This window comes from Lissotriton vulgaris, chromosome 6, assembly GCF_964263255.1.
Source record: "Lissotriton vulgaris chromosome 6, aLisVul1.2, whole genome shotgun sequence".
NCBI classification, from domain to species: domain Eukaryota; kingdom Metazoa; phylum Chordata; class Amphibia; order Caudata; family Salamandridae; genus Lissotriton; species Lissotriton vulgaris.
Window position 1 is genome coordinate 1,773,656,936 of NC_141694.1, and position 21,542 is coordinate 1,773,678,477.

General features: G+C 40.7%; 1 protein-coding gene across 3 annotated transcripts in view; it reads left to right on the forward strand.

The window, feature by feature from the left end:
• EFR3B (EFR3 homolog B) overlaps nt 1-14,760 on the forward strand; it is a 1,036,998-nt gene extending 1,022,238 nt beyond the window's left edge. For 2 of the 3 annotated variants that reach the window (XM_086928032.1, XM_086928030.1), the window contains exon 23: nt 14,083-14,760. In XM_086928032.1, coding sequence (XP_086784158.1) covers nt 14,083-14,188 — 106 coding nt within the window. In that variant the 3' untranslated portion in view covers nt 14,189-14,760. The remainder of the gene's footprint in view (nt 1-14,082) is intronic. The other variant, XM_086928031.1, reaches the window with a different exon arrangement.
• The last annotated feature ends 6,782 nt before the right edge of the window (nt 14,761-21,542 follow it).

Genomic DNA, 21,542 nt, shown 5'->3' on the forward strand with positions numbered 1-21,542 from the left:
GTTACTTATTGGAGGGGACCCTCCTTTAAAACCCAGATCAGTCACGAATTCCCTGAGCTTGCTAAACAAGAGGATTGGTTGAAATCCCGGCCGGGATTCAAACGTTGCTCTACTTGTAGAGCCTGCAAATTTGGGAAAAACACCTCCCAATATTCTACTCCATTTAGTCTGGTTGCCAAAGATATCAAGGGTATATTCAACTGTAAGACTGACTTTGCTGTCTATGTCCTGACATGCACCTGTGGCCTTAGATATGTGGGCAGCACAAAGCTACAGGTGCATGCCAGGATACTTCAGCATTTACGTGCCATCTTTAACAACGATGGCACGTACCCAGTTGCCAGGCATTTTAAAGCAAAACATAATTACAACTTACAATGCTTGGAATATTATGTCATTGCCTCTGTTTCAAAATCTAGGCGGGGTGGTGACAGGGAGAAAATGCTGAGGAGACTTGAATCTCACTTTATTATTGAACTAGACAGCAGATTTCCTAATGGATTGAATACAACGGAGGATTTACATGTTTTCCTATAACCTATCCTTATTCAGTAACTTGATTATATGTTATTATCTGTTTTGATCTGCCTCACCCTTTTAAGTCTTGCCATGAATTTCATTACATGGTCCTTATACCCCCCTTTTTTTTGTACTTCATGCACAACTGTTTTTTTCCATTATTCACTGGTTCAAAGGGCTCACATTACTTTCCCTATTGTTTTTGGGACACAGACACTATGATAATTCTTTGGTTTGTTTTCACTAGAGATATTTGAGTAGAGCATATTTTGGAAGGTGGGTGATGGAGTCTTTTTATTTGTGCACAACTAAAATAAATGTTGTGCATCAGTGCGGTTAATATTGCAGTCACACTACCAATGCATTTATGCAGAAATTCAACCAATTGCGAAAGAAAAATAGACAATGTGTTTTTGTATGGTTATATGCTTATCGATAAGATCTATCAATTAACGATCTTGAACGATTTTAACATGAAATTATTTATAAATATTTATATGTATATTTATTTATATGCTATGTTGCACAGAATACCTTGCTTTTTTGCACATTGCATTTGCACTTTATCTGCGCACATTGCACTTTCAAATAACAAATGACCATCATATACATTGTGTCTTTAAATAACGGCAGTTTATCTAATCAAAGCATTTATGCGGATATAATGTGTCACTTTAACTGGACAATCATAGCGCTTGTTTCCCATGAATTTTACATTTTGTCAAACATTGGGTTTTTAAAATAGTTGTAAGATATCTGTTAAATGATATGTAAATATTGAAAACCATACTTCCTTTGCTCCATTTATATGTGTAACATCTATTGTTTAGAAAACAGACTATCTAGGTCAGTCAAAGGTAGTGTGTCCTCAGTTTTTATTCTTTTATCACATGGTGTTGCAAATGAGAAGAAAAAAACACTAATTGAATTCGTGCAGTGTACCATTTAAAAAGGATATCTTTTCATTAGCCTGACGATCTGACGATCTGTGACCAAGGGCGGACGCCCGAAACGCGTCAGATTTCGTAAACTCTCCTTGCTAATAAATCTGCCGAATGAATACTGGGACTCGCGTGGTTTTTCCTATTTTCTGCCTGCCTGCCTGGTGGTTACGTGGTGAGAGACTACTGTTCCTGACTATATATATATATATTATTTTTTCTTTCAACAAGGTATACAATTGAAATTGAATTGAAATTGTATCTGAGGGATACCAAAGATTTCCTTATACATATAGAAAAAGTGAAATGGGAAGGATTCTGTCTGATGGTATTGGATATTGCCAGTCTTTATACTTGCATAGCTCATACTGATGGGAGGAAAGCAGTTAGCTTTTTTCTAGCCAATCGCCCATTATATTTTACTGATCATAATGCCATGCTCGTTGAATTAATAGATTTTTGCTTGACTCATAACACATCTGTCAGAAATAGCTGTATAGACATGTGTCTGGGACGGCGATGGGCACCTGCTTTGCCCCCTGCTACGCGAACCTTCTCGTGGACTGGTGGGAGGAGCAGGTTGCCTGGGCCGAGCCCAATAAGCTCTAGACTGACAGAATCGTGGCATGGCATCGATATATTGTTGATCTCTGTGTTGTTTTTAAGGGTTCTCCTGAACAAGCGTTTGAATGCATAGAAATCTTGAATTCCAATAGCATCAACTTGAAATTCACTGGGGAAGTGAGTACAGAATTAGTACACTACCTAGTTCTCAGTATATTCGTAGCAGATGGGAGATTACATACAAAATTATATAGTAAATTTACAGCAGGCAATGCCATTTTACATTCTTCAAACAGCCACCCTCAAAAACCTATCGACAGTATCCCTTATGGGGAACTATTGCGCATAAGGAGAAACAATACTAGAGATCTTGATTTTGAACTATCAGCCCAAGAAAGCATACATCGCTTTAGACAGAGGGGCTATAGTGAGGAAGTACTGACAAAAGTCATGAAAAAGGTCAAATGTATGAACAGAAGGGATCTCCTGAGTGATCATAGTAAGTCCAAGGAAGAGGAGAACAAGGGCAAATTCAGGATGATTACCACATTCTCTAAGGATGTGGGTCATCTCAAACGTATTCTAAAAAAGAATTGGCTGACTCTCTTCTCGGATACTGATATAGGAGGAGATTTACCTTCCAATCCATTGGTTACATTTAGGAAAGCTAGATCTCTTCGGAATACCCTGGTCCACAGTGATCAAAACATCGTAGATCTTAAGTCTCCCTTTGGAGCACTTAACTGGTTTTACTCATGTGGTAAATGCAAGGCGTGTAGGAAGAGTAAACGCGTTCGGTCATACAATATTCCGGGCCTTAGAGCACCTAAGAAAATAACTAAGTTTCTCACTTGTACTACCCCATACACCGTATACTGCCTGATGTGTCCGTGTGGGCTCTGATATATCGGAAGCACCATACATCCCTCAAAGATTCACATTCTCGAAAATTTGCGGGCAATCACAAATGCAGATGAGTCTTATCCTGTTGCGCTACATTTTAATCAACATCATAAACGCGACAGAGATTTATTGACATACTTTTGTCTAGATCACGTATCCATCAGCCCAAGAGGGGGGGGATAGAATTCAAAGGCTTCTTGAGTCACGTTATATCATTGATCTACAAAGTAAAACTTCTCATGGTTTGAACAGCAGTGTGGAATTGGCTGTGCTTTTGGGGGATAAATGAGTGAATTACTTATTGTGTATTTATACATTTTTGTACATCTTTGAATATCCATAATTTGTGTCTGCATTAGGATATGTTTTCCCATGTTTCCATGAATCTAACTATTATGAAATCTCTCCCTTTATCAAATGTTATTTTATATATGATTATACTTACAGGGCTACCTCTTGTCATCATATGAATTTTGAATGATTGTAGCGCGCTATGTTTATTAATTTTCGCAACAGACGAATTTGCCCATTCAGGGCTTAATTATGAGTTATAACAATCATTGATTGAAATGATTAAATAGTTTCCAGACAAACGATTGTTATCTGGATTCCTTACATTATATATGTATTATTTGCAGTGATTTTATGTTCTTTGATACTCAAAGATGGCGGAACTTTGGCACTCAGATTGTGGGGATTTGCCGGATTAGTCCTTTCACTGTTTCTGTTGCATTTTACTAGCATGAGAAATTAATTAAAAGTAATGGCGATGTTGAGCTAAAACATCGAAAAAGGCGACCTGCCAAAATGCGTCTGTTGTGCGCCCAGAGTTCCCGGAAATAAATATACTGTTGGAACTCTCCCCCGTGAGGGCTGTCTTCTGTGGAGCAGGGTACGATTACCCATTGACAGCTTGGAGCGGATATTAAAGGCGGGAGCACCCGAGCACCCGCGCCGTGACAGGCACCGTTCATGTGTGTGTTAGGTTGGTGCGGCAAAGGAGCAAATATATATATATATATATGAGTTTGTGATGCATTTTTCTACGTACAGGATTACGTAAGTTTTCTACTGCATGCCTTATTTCAGCATACATACCTATAATACTACTGCTATCTATTCGGATTCAAGCATGTGAATCTTTGAAAGATACCCCAACGCTGGAGAAGAAAATATGTTACTTACCTGTAAACTGTGGTTCTCCAGTATTGGTATCTTTCATAGATTGATTGATTATGCACTTGTATAGCGCACGACTACCCGTAGGCATCTCGGTGCTTGTACGAATACCGCCAAGGAACCCTTCCTGGCCTTTCCCTGTGAAGAGCCCACTCCTGGGCACCCCCAAGGTGAAGTCAGGCATCCTCAGCGTTGTTGGGGCCGTTTTAGAGATTAAGCAAGCTATTGCCCAGAGGTGCAGATTGGGGCTCATGATTAGAAAAGGCACCGAAGCGAGAATTATCAGGTCCAGGGAAATTGAGCCAGAGACCCGCCGAGGCGGGAATTGAACCCTGGTCCCGTCCAGACTACTGCATCAGGGTCTGCCGCTCTAACCATTGAGCCACACTTCTCTACTACAGATTCACACGCAACCCACCCTCCTCCCCATAGGGGCCCTCCAGGTTTATTTTAGATACTTATATTGCACTTGTGCTCGAAGAACTGAAAGCCTGCAGCTTCTGTGGAGAAGGTTCTAGAGGATGCTGTCACCTGATTGGCTGGAGTTTGGATCATTCCTAATGACTACGATGAGATATTAAAATGAATTTTTTTCTCTGTTAACTTTATTGTTAAACTCATTACTTACTGCTTTTTATTTACCGTGGGACTCCCACTTCGACGACTGGGAATAATTCAAGTATTTGAATCTATGAAATATAGCAATACTGGAGAACCACAGTTTACAGGTAGATAACTTATTTTCTTAATTGTAAACACCAGCCCTTATAACAGTCTGCTACATGGTGGCGATGTTTCTCAAATTTGCAGATAAGCACACTATTAGTTGTTCATTAATTCAATATACAATAAAAATCACTAATACCTGCCATCCAAGCCACTCTTATAACTTTGAGGGTCTGGAATAATCGGAACTTTCACACTTTTAGGAATTTGATGGTTTGTCATTGTGCTGATACTGTCATTGGCAGCGCTGCCAGCTGCAGTGGCCTCCTGATGAGAGCCCAAGCACTTTTTTATTTTTTTATTTCAAAGAGGAGAGGTTACATAGATTGGACCCAAGTCTATGTGATTCTATTACACAAACCACACCCTTCTAGACAGAATGGGTGGTCTGCCTTTGTTGGCTTCACTGGCACTAATAAGCCTAAGTCTTGGGGAGACGCTTCGAGGAACTGCGAGGGCCCCTGAATCTCGACTACTTGGCCCAGTGTGCTGCAGCCCCTCCCTCACCGCCGGCAGCCTTTGAAAAAAGACTCTCGCCTCCCACTGCGCGGGAGACGCTTCGAGGAACTGCGGGGGCACCTGAATCTAGACTACTTGGCCCAGGAGACATCGGGCTAAACAACGTGTGCTGCAGCCCCTCCCTCACCGCTGGCAGCCTTTGAAAAACGACTCGCACCTCCCACTTCTCTGGAGACGTTTCGAGGAACTGCGGGGGCACCTGATTCTAGACTACTTGGCCCAGGAGACATCGGGCTAAACAACGTGTGCTGCAACCCCTTCCTCACCTCCGGTAGCCTTTGAAAAATGACTCGCGCCTCCGGCTTCGCGGGAGATGCTTCGAGGAACTGCGGGGGCACCTGAATCTAGACTACTCGGCCTAGGAGACATCGGGCTAAACAACGTGTGCTGCAGCCCCTCCCTCAGTGCCAGCAGCCTTTGAAAAACGACTCGCGCATCTCGCTTCGTAGGACGTGCGCGGGCACGCGCCGGATGAAGCCCAGGCCTAGGGCGGGCCCGTCTGTGCCCGTCAGGGGCCGTAAAAGGCTGGGCTGGGCCATGCTATTTTCATTTTTGTAACTGACTGCTTGGGGCTATCTAGTGCATTGTTTGTTCCCTGTACATTTAATCCATTTGACATAAGTTATCGTACCTCTTTTTGATTAGCCCACAATATGCAAAGTTATTACCCTACACTGCGGGGTAGTACAGATGTGAAAGAGAAAGACCCAGGCGTCCACCGTAGGGACCATTGCGGCGGCTAAATCTGCAATAACAAAAATAGACGCTTTCCACTCGAGGGCTGCACAAGTCATCGACAAGGAAATCGAGCTGGTCAATAGACGCCTATCTAGATCCCCCTCAGGCATGCTGTATTATACACAGAGTGACATGAAAAACTGCCCCAAAGATCGCATCATAGAGACAGGTGGCACTTCACCCTCTATACACGTGGAAAGAGATACATCTGTAGAAGATGTGTCCCTCAGTGGCTTAGGGAGTGCGGGGGAGGTATCGTATAGGCCACTATCCCCTGTAGTAGTAATTTCAAAAAGGCAGGTCACTTCATATAATGCAACATCAAGGGAGGGCGGCCTTAATGGAAAGAATATCCATCTGACTACATCAAAGTGCTCGGGGACAATAATAGCTCCATCTGCACCAGGAAAAGAAATTGCAAAACCATATCTAGCCAGGCAAAAAAAAAAAAACATTAAATCTTCACCCCTAGTTCCAGCGATAGGGGGGGCCCCCAAGACGCGAACTCATCCTATGGGTGAACACTATTTTCTAAACACTATGAAATCCCTGCAAACCCATATTTTAGAGAAAAAATTGGCTCCATTGTGTCTAAACTAAATAAGATAGAGCAAAGTTTAGTAGCACAAATTAAAACCCTGCCAATAGCGGGTACACTTGAGAACACTAATAATGCCCAAAATAGCTTAGATCCCACTGTAAGCTCTTATCAGCCTATAGCTGGACAGGGGAACACAACTCTCCCTAATCAATCTAGTCACACCATATTGCGGGGAGAACCTTGAATACTAATCATACAGGGCAGGTGGTGGGGGCTACTAGTAGGGTTCAGGAAAGGCCAGGTGTCGTCTAGCTTTACATCAGGCGCAGGCTCCCCAGTGCCTGGGGGACAATGTCGGGGCGCCGAGGGTGGCCACACTGTTGTCTCTTCAAACTCGACATCCATTAACTTACCGACCCAATCAACACCCTTGGTGGTCATCCTAGGGAATGTTCCACCCCTCCCTCGAGGTACTAATGAGGCCTTTAGCCAGCTTAAAAACAAAGTGATACACTGGCTCTCCAGTTATACCTCCGTAGGCCCGGCTGTAGACCTAAGGATTTTAATGGTCCGCCGGGTGGGTAATGCTAGAAAAACAGGGGGGGATTGCATCATTGTAAATTTTAATGATCGAATGATTGTTGAAAGAATACTCAGAGAGTCTCGACCGGGCTTGCCCGATAGGGGTTCTAATATACAGATCCTCCCCCTGGGCTTCTTTTATCAACCCCCGCCACTACGCAGTTTTAATCTCCATGGTTTCTATCATTCACATGGTCAGAGCGAGGGTGGAGTGAGAAGCCACATAGCTCCATCCATATTGAGACATGCTACCCTAGAGGGGCGCTTCTTTTCCCCCATCCCCCAGGGGTCAAACAGATTCGCTGCCCTCTCAAGACTGGAGGAATGCGATTGATTGAGCCCAAGCCCTGAATCCAACGCCCCTCCGTCAGACTCCCAGATATCTGCCCCCCCCCCCCCCCCTCCCCCTCTGTATTATAGCCGGTCTCCGCCAAGGGTGTGTATCGACATATCACCTGAGATCCAATTGAATGTTCACTTGGGGGATCCCCCATAGCAAACACCCCATAACATAATTTCTTGGAACATCGCAGGATTGGCGGGGAAGCTTCTTGACCCTTAGTAAGTATTGTTCATCAAGCAATTTCTTGTGATTTGCCTGCAGGAGACTTGAGCGGTGGAGCGTAACTTTTTCTTAGAAGGCTATAAAGCCTTCTTTGTTTCCGCCCTGCCCTCGTCAAGGGGTAGAGCTAAGGGCGTTCTGGTTATCTAAACAGCTTTAGCTCTGAAATGCAGAATTAGGGAAATCTGTTCTCCCCCCCAATTAGATCTCCAGGCTATTTGCTTTACTGCAAGTCTCTGCCTGATTAATTTTTACAACGCAGTATACCTTGTGAGGTCCTGTAAGATCACCCTATTGGGTGAGTTTGCCAAACAGCACTGTGGTTTCCTCTCCCATTGTCTCATGTTATCCGGTGATTTCAACTTACGCCCGTGTGGAGACCCGGCATTAACTTGCATGGGAGTAATGGGCTGTGCAAGGATTGGGGGTCTACACTTTGAGCACTCACCGCAGGGAGATGCACTTAATAATCTACTTGACTAACTAGATTTGATCTCAGCTATGTCTACGGTAGATGACTCCAGTAAACAGCTTGATCCCTCATTTAAAGGTCATAATGGGAGTTCTTTTATAGATCATGTTCTCATTTCAGCTGGTTTACACTCACTCCTGTCGGAGTTCAAAATCCGAAGCAGTATCTTCAGTGACCACAATCCTGTGTGCATACGCTTCGGTGGAGATTCATTGAATCCCCAGGGAAAGAAGGTAGCTCCTGGTGTGCTGAAATTTAAGGACGGAAGGCGCCGACTCAAGTGGTCTCAGGTGAATCCAGAGGTCATCTATGTTATTATCTGGGAATCTTGTGCTGTTGAGCTGGCATCATGTATGTCTCCTGATTCCTCTCCTTGGAATGTACTTAAGGCCTTTGAGGGTATAGTCACCAAGGTGTGAACCTTGATGTCTATTCCCGCACAAAGACCCCAAGTGGTTTGATTGTCTATGCTCGAAAGCTGCAAGAGAGTTAAAGGCGGGCCTAAAGTCTAGCCCTAGAGACCAATCCCTGATTAGACTTCTCCGTCTTAATTACAAAAAGGCCATAGCAATTCGGAAAACTGAAATAAAGAACGCCATTTGGAAAGAGCTCTTAGATCCCACAGTTCGAAATTCTGGGGACTAATCAATAAACCCCTATTTGAGAGGGAAGGGGAGTATGTTATTGGTACTAACATCTCAGAAGATGATTGGGTACAACATTTTGAATCCATATTTAAGAGCAACTCATCTGAGTTACGCCCTCTGCTGGGAGGAAGCAAGGAAACTCTGCCCCTGTTCACGCTGTGTGAGGTTGAGAAAGGTATCTCAGGCCTGATCAGTAACAAGGCCCCAGGCCCGGATGGTATGCCACCAGACATCTTTAAATCAAATCAGTCCCTCTGGACTACGGTCCTCAAGGCCGTGCTTAACGCTGCGGTGGCGGAAGAGTGTCCAGTGTCATGGGGTACCTCCACGATCGTCCCAGTTTTCAAGAAGGGAGATCGTAACAGCACTAGTTGTTAAAGACCGATCTCCCATATTGATTCTGTGGTCAAGGTCGTGGGTGGAGTAGTGTTGAATAGATTGTCATCCTGGGCAAAAGAAAACAGGGTCATTTCTGATATCCAATATGGGTTTCGCCCGGGGCATTCTACCTTGGCACATGCCTTAACCTGTACATGATCCTCAGGAAGTATACCGTCGTCCGTAAGGGCGCCATCTACATGGCGTTCATGGACCTTTCCTCCGCTTTTGACTGTGTCAATCGGGGGAAATTGTGGTAGTCAATGGGCGCCATGGGGGTGGATGTCACCTTGATTAACTTCCTGAGGGATCTGCACAGGGACACTAGGGCGAACATTAGATTATCCCAGGACCTCGGAGTATCAAGGGATTTCACTGTTGACTGGGTAGTAAGGCAAGGGTGTATTTTAGCCCCTTTTCTATTCAACCTGTACATTAATGAGCTGGACAAGACTTTGATTGAAACTGGGGTGGATTTCCCATATGTAGGGCGCAGGGGCCTCCCCGTCCTGCTTTATGCGGACGATGCGGTCCTCCTGGCCAGAAACGCAAGAGGCCTGCAGTCTTTACTGGTTGCTATCCGCAGTTTTATGGCTGAGCGTGATTTAGCCATAAACCACTCAAAATCTACATACTTCAGGTTGGGACCCGCCCGAAGCGTAATTACCCTTTTACGGTAAATAGCGAAAAAGTGCCCATAACCACAACTTTCTCCTACTTGGATTCGATGACCATCTAAATTGGGGCGCCCTAGTCAAGAGAAAAAGAGGAGAGATTATACGGGCGAACGCCGCTATCTTCAGCTTTGCGAACAAAATGGGCAAGTGCCCAATTGCCGCAATGCTGAAGTTATATCAGGCGAAAAGCGTTGCAATTGGCAGTTCAATTTCAATTTCAATTTCAAAAACTTTATTCGATCATTGATTAATAATCATAAAAGTACATACATAAGTAAAAACATGAGGAAACAGCAAAATTTAAATTAAACACATATCAAAAAAGCATGCTATTCCTCAAGCATATCGATTTTAAAATAAATACAGCAGTAAAAAAGCAGATGTCCTGTGAATCAAGTCCAAATAAAAGCCCCATAGCCGATACAATAGTGGATACATTGTATTTTTTAAAAAGCGGTTTCAGATATATTTTTCGAAGGTAGAGATAAAGAGGGCATAACAGTAAAAAATGCTCCGTACTTTGCTTTGTAGTCCCATCACACAGACAGGGGGCAGTAGTATAGGTCTTTATTACAGGATACGCAACAAGCAAGTGGGCAATCCCCATCCGTAATCTTGTCAATACATATTGGTGGGATCGAATAGTAACCAATTTAAGGTATCCTGAAAGCCCCATTTCTTCCTTAGTATATCTGTCATAAAAAACATGTGTGGAGAACTGGGCAGTAGCTGCGTTACGCTTCACCATGCTAGCCCTCAAAAATTCATGTTTGAGCTCACTCTTCGGGATATCTAGAACACAGGAAGGGTTATCACGTACAGTAAGAATAAACACATCATTAAATGTTCGAATAATATAGTTAAGCCAGGGGATGCGGGAACATTTGTCCATGTGAAGACAGTCTAAAATGATCTTTCTTGTGAAATCAGTCTGTTCCTTACTCCATATAGATCTCCATACTAACAGGGGTCTTAATTTGATCAAGTCAGATAGATGTTCTAGACCGACCTCCTGATGGATCAACTTTGTTGAGGCAGAAGATGGTAAACATAGGAGTTTTTTGATAAATTTATTTTCCTCAACCTGGAGCATGTTGTTATTACAATGGCCCCATACTCCTGAGCCAGATAGGGCCAGAGCAACACATTTATGGTGGTATAGGTACAACATGTCTGGTATCCGTCTTGAGCCTAGCTTAGATTCAAACTTAAATATGCCGAAGGAACACTTGGCCATTTTAGCTCTAACATTGATCATTTCAGGTGTCCACATCCCCCCACTGTTAAAAGTGATACCCAGATAACAAAATTTATCCACCACTTTTATAGTTTGGTTCATAACTGTAAAGGGCCTTAGGTTTTTAATTTTCTTCCCACAGGGCATTATAAAAGTTTTTGAATTATTAATTTTTAATTTTCTCCCATTAATAAAATCTGCAAATTTATTCATAAGTTTTTGCAACCCAAGAGGGGTTTGTGAGAGCAGAACCGCGTCATCCGCGTAAAGCAATTATGGGATGGAAAGGCCGTCAGCAGTCGGAGCATCCGCACTGATGGTCCGCAGTTCTGACTCGATTGCATTAATAAAAAGGGAGAAAAGAAGAGGTGCAAGGACGCATCCCTGCCTAATTCCAGAGTCTACTTTAATATGGGGTGTACACTCCCCCGATTGTCCGTAGCGTATCTTAGCCGTAAGATTCCTATAGAGTTGGGCCAAGAAATAGATGATATCCTGTGGGGCCCCCATGTCCAGCAAGGTTGACCACAAAAGACCATGGTCGACCAGGTCGAAGGCGCTGGTCAGGTCTGCAAAGCAAAGAAACAGCGAGCCTTGTTTGGCCCGTGTATATTTGCCTATAATTAGGTCTAAATTAATGCACTGTTCTATTGTGCCTAAACCCTTGCGGAATCCATACTGAGAATCCGCAAGGATCCCTTTATCTTCTACCCATTCCTCCAAACGACCCAGTAATACCCTACTCATAATTTTTAGGGAAGCAGTGAGGAGAGAAATCGGGCGGTAGTTTTTTGCCTCGCCCCTCTCTCCTTTTTTATACACCGGGATAATGATTGATTCCCCCCAAGTCTGTGGGGCCGCAGTCATTGCCGCTGCATTAAAAACCTTGGTTAGCAATGGGCTCCAGATGGAGACCTCTGCTTTATAAAGGTCGACGGGTACCCCATCAGGGCCCGGCGCCTTTCCCCCCTTGCTAACCCGGATGGCGGCATCCACCTCAGAAACTGTGATATTAAGAGGTAGGGGCATAAAAGCCACGGTCTCCCTGTCACCCCCCACATCTAGTCCTTCAGGGTTAAAAATACTAGTAAAATGAGCCACCCATTGTTCCTCAGACACCTGGGCAGACATTACCGGGGCTTCTTCATTTTGGAGGAAGGGACTATTGACAGTGGACCAGAAAAGCTTGGCATCCTTAAGTTCCAAATTGGCAGTTATGGCAGCGAGCTATGGGGATATGTAGCAGCCAAGGGCATTCAGGTGGCGGAGAGGCGGAGAACAACTTTCTAAAGCAGCTATTGGGAGTACCCAAAGGAACTTCAAATCTAATTACTCATGAAGAAACCGGGCTCCCATTTATTGGTGACACTCTAGCTATGCGCCCTTTGCTCTTTTGGCTTAAGTGCTGGTTAAATAAAGATCTTGCCCTTAACCACCAGTTGCTTAAAGAGGCCATGTCCTTGGATAACATGCTTAATATCCCCTGGTTAAAATACTTAAAAGCCTGTTTTAATGAACTGGGGCGTCCAGACCTCTTTTCAAGTCCTGAAACGATTACCATTGGGGATGTGGATTATGTAAAAAATACTTTCTCTCTTTGGCAAAAATTAAATAGAGACGGGGCAGACTTGGTAAAACCCAGCGTACGTAAATTCATGTTACTTAAAACTGTTCCATCGCTTCAACCATACCTTACGTGGCCCCTCTCTTCCCATGAGCGGTTCCTATTAACCAGGTTCAGGCTTGATTATTACCATCTCTTACTTGCTGTTCCCAAGGGAAGCCATACAGCCCAGGTGTTGTCTCCCTGTGGCTGCGATGATTCATCTCCACAGGACCTGACGCACTTCATGTTCTCTTGCCACCACTACGATGCCCCTAGGAGTTTTTTTTTTTTTTTTAAAGCCCCCTCTTAAAATAGATGAATTTTACTCAGGTTCGCCCGGCCCTTTGCTTCCTGCAAATGCTAAAACCAGAAAGTAGCCTATTCGTGGTTGGATTTTTAAAATCGGCACTGAGACTGAGAAAAAGTTTCCCAAATTAACGGTTCCCCCCACTGTGGCTACTGTTTTAACTAAAATTTGATCTTAGAGTCTGCACATACTGTACGGGTGTCAGATTTTTAACATATTTGTACCAATATGTGTATGACTTATTTATAATACCTGCTTGTCACTAATGTATTTGTGTTTTAAATTGCCCCTTTTATTACTGTAATGTTGCTTTTATGGTTTGCTATTTGTAAAACCGAATAAAGTATTTTTTAATTGAATTGACGAATACCAGCCATCCAAGCCACTCTTATAACTTTGAGGGTCTGGAATAATCTGAACGGTCACACTTTTAGGAATGTGATGGTTTGTCATTGTGCTAATACTGTAATTGGCAGCGCTGCCAGCTGCAGTGACCTCCTGATGAGGGCCCAAGCACTTTTTTTTTTATTTCAAATTAGAGGAGAGGTTACATAGATTGGACCCTCGTCTATGCGATTCTATTACACTGAACAGAATGGGTGGTCTGCCTTTGTGGGCTTCACTGGCTCTAAAAAGCCTAAGTCTTGATGAGAGCAACTATTTTCAACTTTCTCATTGGATGCCAAACTTCTACAGGTGGGAGAGTCATGAAAAGGACATTATAACAATGTGTGAGTTGGTACAGGTACCCACATTGAAAAACCAGTGTTACAAGTAAGTAACCTTTCCATAAACAGTACTTTGTAAGGAAAACAGATTGCCCACTTCATCTATTGTCCAACATACAATTATTTGACATGATATGGTAGATTAAGATTAATTATTATTAAAGTTGGTCTGTTTTATGCAGGCTATGCAGACCATTGGAACATCCAACGTTATTCCTTGCTTTAAATTTTTATCACCTTGCTCTCTTTGTTACAGACCACCTCCAAGCCCATCCGGCACTATCACAGCTGCTTATGGCCAGCCTCAGCACCATTCAATTCCTGTGTATGAGATGAAGTTCCCCGATCTTTGTGTCTATTGACTGAAGGCACAGCCTGAGAAAAAAGGCATTTACAAAGTTTAAAGTTCTCCAAGAGAAAGTAAAGACTGAAAACCTATTAAATCAGCCAGCTTCGCCTGAAAAGCAATTATGTGACACACATATTATGCCAGATGGATGTAAATTTGGCAGGGTTATATGGTATATTATTTATACAAAAATGTTTTTTTCTTCTTGGAGTAATGCACATTATCTTTTACGCTGGCAACTTGTGATTTTATGCAATGCTATCCCATGGTTTATCTATATTCCAGCAACTGTGAGAGGTTTGCAGCTGTCCCTTTGACTTCTTGCACTATTTATGCAAAAATTGATTGCAAAGGATTCTCAGAATGGGTGACGGAATACATGCGTTTATCATCTTCTTAATTCATGCAATTAATGTCACCACTACATAGAGTGTTCAGCATTGTCCCAGGTGTGAATTTCATTCATTAGACATTGCACATTTAGAGGAATATTGAACTCAACATAATCACAGATCTCAGATTGACACAACACTACTCTGCTATGGACTGTGTTATAAAAAATCTTTTAACCTTTTTCAGAGGGTTGAAAAACATATTATTATTGTGAAAAGTCTATAGTATCCCATCGTTTTTGAATGCAATGTACTTATGCCCAAGTCTTTGGGGGTGAAGACCATGTCCTGTATTCCCAAATGATAGTTGATGGTGATAAGATAGCAATAATGAAAATTGATTATGAAGCTCTTTTTGCTTTCCTAGGTTTAGCTGATAAAGGTGCCAATATGCACATAGTTGAAGTGGTCAGTTTGTGCCAGACAGAATAATGTTGACGAACCATAAATTGTGCAACTTGCAATTGATTTTTAAAGTCATGAGCTGTTCTTCCTAATAATCATGTAGAGAGAATTTACCGCTTGATTAATTCTTCCAGGTCTTCAACGTGTCTTCAAAAAAGGTACCCTATCCTACCGTTAATAAATATAGCTATATATATATATATATATATATATATATATATATATATATATATATATATATATATATATATATATATATAATCACAGTGTAAGTTAGATCATTGGCAAGCCATGGCAGTATCAGTTAGTCTGGCGATGCTACACTTGGAGCATGGATGCTTCTTCAGGGTAACATTGTATGCTTCCGTGTCTGTCATCTCTAAGTACCGAAGGCAGCATTTGTGGCATGTCTGTGCCACTCTCTAACCACATATTATATTGCTCACATATACATTCCACAATACAGTGTCAGTAAACCCTCTGCTAAATGCTTTTTCTTCAGTTGCAAAGATATATTTTGTTAATTAATCCTTCTAATTCTAGTAACCTGATTTTTTTCCTACGTCCAGCTCATAACAAAAGTCATGACTGACAAATTCCCCCCGATTTGCAGCTGGTTGAAGCCTCTTCAGTTTTCCTTCTTTCTTGTCACCCACTAGCTACCCCAGATAATTCCAAAGTCAAAGCTATCAACAGAAGTCTTGTTGGCACTCTTGTCCTGTAGTAGCAGTATATGGTGTAGCGCCTTTGGAGATAGGAGTTATCTGAAGTTCCAGAATGATCTGGCTCAATGTCCAGTAACTGGCAACAGTTTTGTGGCAGAGATCTCATGGAGATTCAAATAAACCATTTTAGTAGCCCACGTAGTGACCTCTGTTTATAACCAGCATGCTTGATTACATCTTTTTTAGTACCAGGTCAATTCAATAGTATAGCTATGTGCAAAGGGTGCATTTTTGCACTAATCTGTAAACAGAGGCATCCCTTTGCCATGAACAAATAGTGCATAGTAGTATGAGTGCCTAACATAATCGTTGACTGACCTGTAAATAACATTTCAATGTTTGCATATCATAATAGGTAACATTTTAAGCTCAAAATAGGTTTGGGTGTGTTGGCCTACTTGTAAATGAGTAGAAGAGTGTTTGCAATTTAATGTTTTTCATTGGGGAACATTCTAGCCAGAGTGTCTCTCTGTGCATTTTATCACTGCCTAGTGTAAGGGTTTTTCAAAGTAAGTCTTAGATTGCTCGATCCATGCCAATGTTTCAGGCAACCCAAGTAAGAAAGTGAATGCAAATGCAATTCATGTGGGCAGTAAGTGGTTATGCTTAAATCTAACATGGATCAAGCTACCCTTTGGACTAGTGCCTTTAAAGATAATTTTGTTTTGAGATTTTAGTTAATCTTTGGTAACTCTTAGGAACAAATAATCCTTATCTCTTAGGAGCACATGACTGTGGCTAGAAATATGAGTCGTTGAGGGAAATCCCTATTTAGAGTAAATAATCTAATAGGGAAATATCAATGTTTTTTCTAAAGATTTTTAAATGAGTGTCCATATTCAGCCAGTCTTGCAGTGTGATGCATGGAGTTTGTCAAGTTGCTTTGCACACTAACACTAAAATCCATCTGTTCTGGTTTTTGTGGTAGTCGTGTAGTCATCATACCAGTGTACATTGATTGAAGAGTGTACCCACATTCGGTTTTCCAATCTGCATTTTGCTAATGATCAGTGTGCCCAAGGGCTACTTGCCCTTGTTCAGTGTGCCCACAGTATCTTGCTTATCAGATCAGGGTGCTCATGGGGAGTGTATCCTTCATCAGTGTGTCTTTACATCACCTGATAATTATTATACCCATACCATTTTGCTCATGAGCAATGTTTTTGTTGGCACCTAAACATTAACTATTGTGTTAATGGAATCTTACTTTAGCTGAAGTTGCCTATCTGCAAAATGCCAGTTTATGCTATTTTATTTAGAACCTTGTGAACATTATCAAAATGTTTGTGACTTAGCAAATGAGCATCTTCCAGCATAAATGCCAATGGAACTTTGGGTATAGAGTATGTTGCAGAATTTTCTTTTTGTTAAGTAAAAAAGATTTATTCCTTTCGGGAGGTAAATAATCACAAGGTCAAGCACTCGCTTCACTCAATCAAGATCTCTCACTCAATTATATATTGTCAAACTATTTGGGAAATACTCAGCAACGGAAAAACCAATTATCATATAAAATGTACAATTTTATTTTGCATACAATATATATATATAAAACTACTAGTAGTTGGGTATAAGAAATGGAAAACTTCCCAATATTGTCAACAAAGTGTCCAAATTAACAATACCAAGACAAAGTTTACTGTTTTGGTCCACATTTCTCCTTATCCACACTAGGTGGTTTTTAATATGTATTGTGTAAGGTTTTAATGAAAGTGTATATTGATTTATATATATATTGTATGCAAAATAAAATTGTACATTTTATATGATAATTGGTTTTTCCGTTGCTGAGTATTTCCCAAATAGTTTGACAATATATAATTGAGTGAGAGATCTTGATTGAGTGAAGCGAGTGCTTGAACTTGTGATTATTTACCTCCCGAAAGGAATAAATCTTTTTTACTTAACAGTATTTTGGAGCTCTATTTCACTTCGGGTCAGATTTAGCCCCTCTCTTTGGTTTAAGAGAATTTTCTTTTTGTACATCAACTTTAAACTATAAGGGTTATTTTAAATGTGTATTTGGTATTAGCACAAATATGGTGTACCAATCTAGACCCTCCAAGTGTTTTGTTGGACTACCCAGATATACATTTCTACGGTGGTGCTAAACTGTACAGTCATCATTGTCACAGTTCATCTATTTGAATCTATATAAACCTATTTTTGAGAGGCAACGTAAAAAGAGATTTGATCTGGAAAGTTAAGTCCAATGACAGATAAAAATCATGGAGTGTTATAATTATTAAGAAAAGAGGAATGAAAAAAGGATAAGACATTCAAGTTTAAGAAAGATTCAAAGTTGCAAAAACGAGATTTAGACCAGTGTGACATTCTCTGTACAATTTTTTGAGCTTATCAGTGGTCGGGGACAAAGTTTCTTCAGACTGTATGGAAACTTGTGGAGCCAAAGGAAAGCAGTACCACAATAATTTAGTTAATGACCCATTTTTTTATTGAACAAACATCAGAGGTTTGGGAAAGTTTCTTCTAAACTACATTAGCTGTGACCACACCATAATTTCTCTTACATCAGGATACATTAAAATACCTACATTCGTCTTTGATCCTCTGTTTGTTCCTCTATGTCCCACAGATTGTTACATAGAACACTGTATTCTAGACATTTGTATTGTCCTTTACCTTTTAGGTAAATTAAATCAAATAGAAAAATATATTGCTAAAGCCTGGTCTAGCCAAAGCTGCTCTAAGAAAAAAAATCGTTTTTTACTTGAATTATCTTCATATTGCGCTAGACATTTGAATCTTCTAGTTGCATGTAAAAGGTCATTGCCTACTGAAGCAAGACTTGCTTATTGTCTGTAACTTTGGGCATGGACTGTGTAAGGATTTCAGCGCTGTAGACTAGAACCTTGCCCCTTGAAGTGCTTTGTACAAACTGGAAAAACACTTTGTTTTTCAGGCCGTTAGCAGTAATCAGGTGACACCTCTATGTCATTTCTAGTGCCTTACCCTCATGGTAGCACAGCCCCGGGTGTGTGAGCCCTCTATTAGGAGTCGTAAAGAAGACTTCGCTATGCACATGGCATCATTTGTGAGTGAAATCTGAATTTATGTTTCACAAATCCTAGATATACACAAGTAGATGTGTTTATCAATTAATTACATTATATCTCTGCAAATTATAAGTGCTTAATTTAAGCCAGTGTTAGCAGATGGGGCCCATCAGCACTCATTTTTGGGGACCAGCGTTTATTTTTTCTTATCAGCATGTGGGCATTTCAGGGCGAGGACATACCCAGATGATGGTGAACATCCACAAACGTGGATGTTTTGGGGTTTCACAAACCGTTTGTATGTAATTTCCTATCCTGATTACAGAATTACTCTTTACAAGTGTAATTGTAAATCCATTTATGGGAAATGGAGAAAATACCTCTTGAATATTGCTGAGGATTTTGGTGAAGAAAGTTCAGGAAGGGGCCATGTGAAGAAAGCTAAAAAGTATGAATAAACCGATTCATTGCTCACTTTGAAATGCTCCTTTGCTTTATTTCGGAAAGTGTAAATATTAATGTTTGAAGGTATGCCCAGGGAACTGTGACAACTTCCCAGGAGTACTACTAGAAACCTTGAGAATTCCAAGAAAATCTTAAATTTGATTCAAGTACAGAAAAAACTTACCTGGTTAAATCTCCACTTTTTCTATTTGAATCGACTGACAGTGATGTATTTAATGTGTGGATGGACTTGAAAAAACATCCTTTTACTCTGAACTTTACTTAGATTTTCAAACATCTGCTATCAATATTTTGTAAATATGACCAATATTACACCAAAATTATATTAAGGTAATTTGGAATAGTGAATCTGTGGAGCTCCCTGCTTAATCCTGGTCTTTATCTGGGCCAGAGTCTAGTCAAATGTTTGTTGTAATTGCCACTTCACCTAGTTGTATTATAATAATTTTAAATTTATTCTTCGTTGACGAAAAACAGGCATATTATTACTTCCAAGGCCACACACTTGCTCTGCGAGTCAGGCATGTATTTGTGTGAGAATGCTTACACAACTCAGACTTTCATTCTTCCAAGGACAGGACACTGAGTACCATTACATTGGAGAATTGTAACATTTGGTATCCACAACGATCGGAAAGGGGAAACTGTAATGTAAAATGGTATATAAAATATGTTGTCAATAATATTCAACAAGAAGCATTATTTGCTTAAAAAACATTTTAACAGAAGTATTTTTGAATGAGTCTGTGACTTTTACATATGTATAGAAGTTTTACAAATTGTAACAGGAACTTGTTGGATGTTTTGAGAGAACTAGGTGCTCTTGAAAATGTAGATATAAAAGATGACTTTTTTAATTTGTAAAGAAAGGTGTCAGAAAAATAATTACAATAACATTTTTATTTTTTTCTCAGTTAAATGCCTGGCACTCGGGGGAACGCATATAATCTATGTGGAATTATATTTTACAGTGCTTTTAACACCCATACTTCCTTGACATGTATAATTGTGTGTTTGCTGTGTCAGCCACAATGGTCGTGTATTTTAAGAATGACAAGAACATGAGAATTTATTGACCCTACAGTGTCTGTGCCAGTTTATTGTTCTCACTCTACTGTTTCTTTTTTTATTAACATTTTTGGAACATTGTGTTAAAGTTGCCTATAATTTTACCCACCAAAACACAAACCTACTGAACAGAGAAATTGCACTTCCAGGGTTTTTTGACTTTTCTTTAACACAGAGGAAGCGGATGTTTGTTGTTGTGCGTTTTTTTTCCACAAGGAAACAATTATTGTAAGTAAATGTTATTGTAGGTAGAATAATGTGGGAAGAATAAGGTTTAGATGAGGACAGCCATGCATTACCAGCAACATGCTGTACATATTGCATACATTCATGTGTTCATATGTTTCTCTTAAGGAAATAATGTTGTTTGCTAATTTTTGACTGACAACTAGACTGTAGTGCCTACATTTGTATTCCTCCAATATCCATGTATTTTTTACATCTTGTCTCTTCAAAGGTACATGTTTATCTGTCTATGCATGTACTGTACCCCCAAAACTCGTGTCACGCTTACTGTAGAAAACTCCCTTGTATAAAGGGTATAAATACCTTTTTAGATGTTGGCAGCCACTTAAGGTGGGAGATAACTGGGAACATCAGCCTATATCTGTTGCATGTGTTCTTCCAACCCGAAAAACCACTCTATCCTTTGCAGTGCATGTAGAAACAACAGGCTATAGCTGAGGCTTAGATGCCCTGTGTGGGTAAATGAGTATATCATTGAAACTGTTACTTAGAGTTTCAAATATCTACTGTTAAAAATGAACAAGGTATTTGCCTTTTATATAGCAAAAAAAAACAGACATACGTTGTTGTGTAACCGTTAATATCATAACAGCAGATCTTGCCTCTGGCTTGAAGCCATGCCATGCCAGAAAAGATTTTTTTAAAACAATTCGATGAGGTAGATAGCTGTTTTGCTTAAGGTTTAGCCTACAGTATACAGGAAAATGGTGCTCTTGAGAATAGTATTTACGCCTATGTTTTTTCTGGGCCGAAAGTGTGAAATCAGGCTAGACCAAATTTGTCATTTATAGACGTGGTGTGGTTACACTGTACTCCAGGTGTAGAAAGAGAAGCAGATCGAATTAGAAATATGTATTTATTTACCTGTACCGTTTTACTTCAGGGGTGTTCCTGAACCCCCGTGCCATAATGTTTGATGGGAATATTGGTAGATAAAATAGGTAACTCATTATTAACTTTTTGCTATACGAAACAAAGGTAAATTTAATGACATGGAGTAGGACTAAGAATTCATGTACCAGCATTCATTTTTGTAAGACCCCCCAATA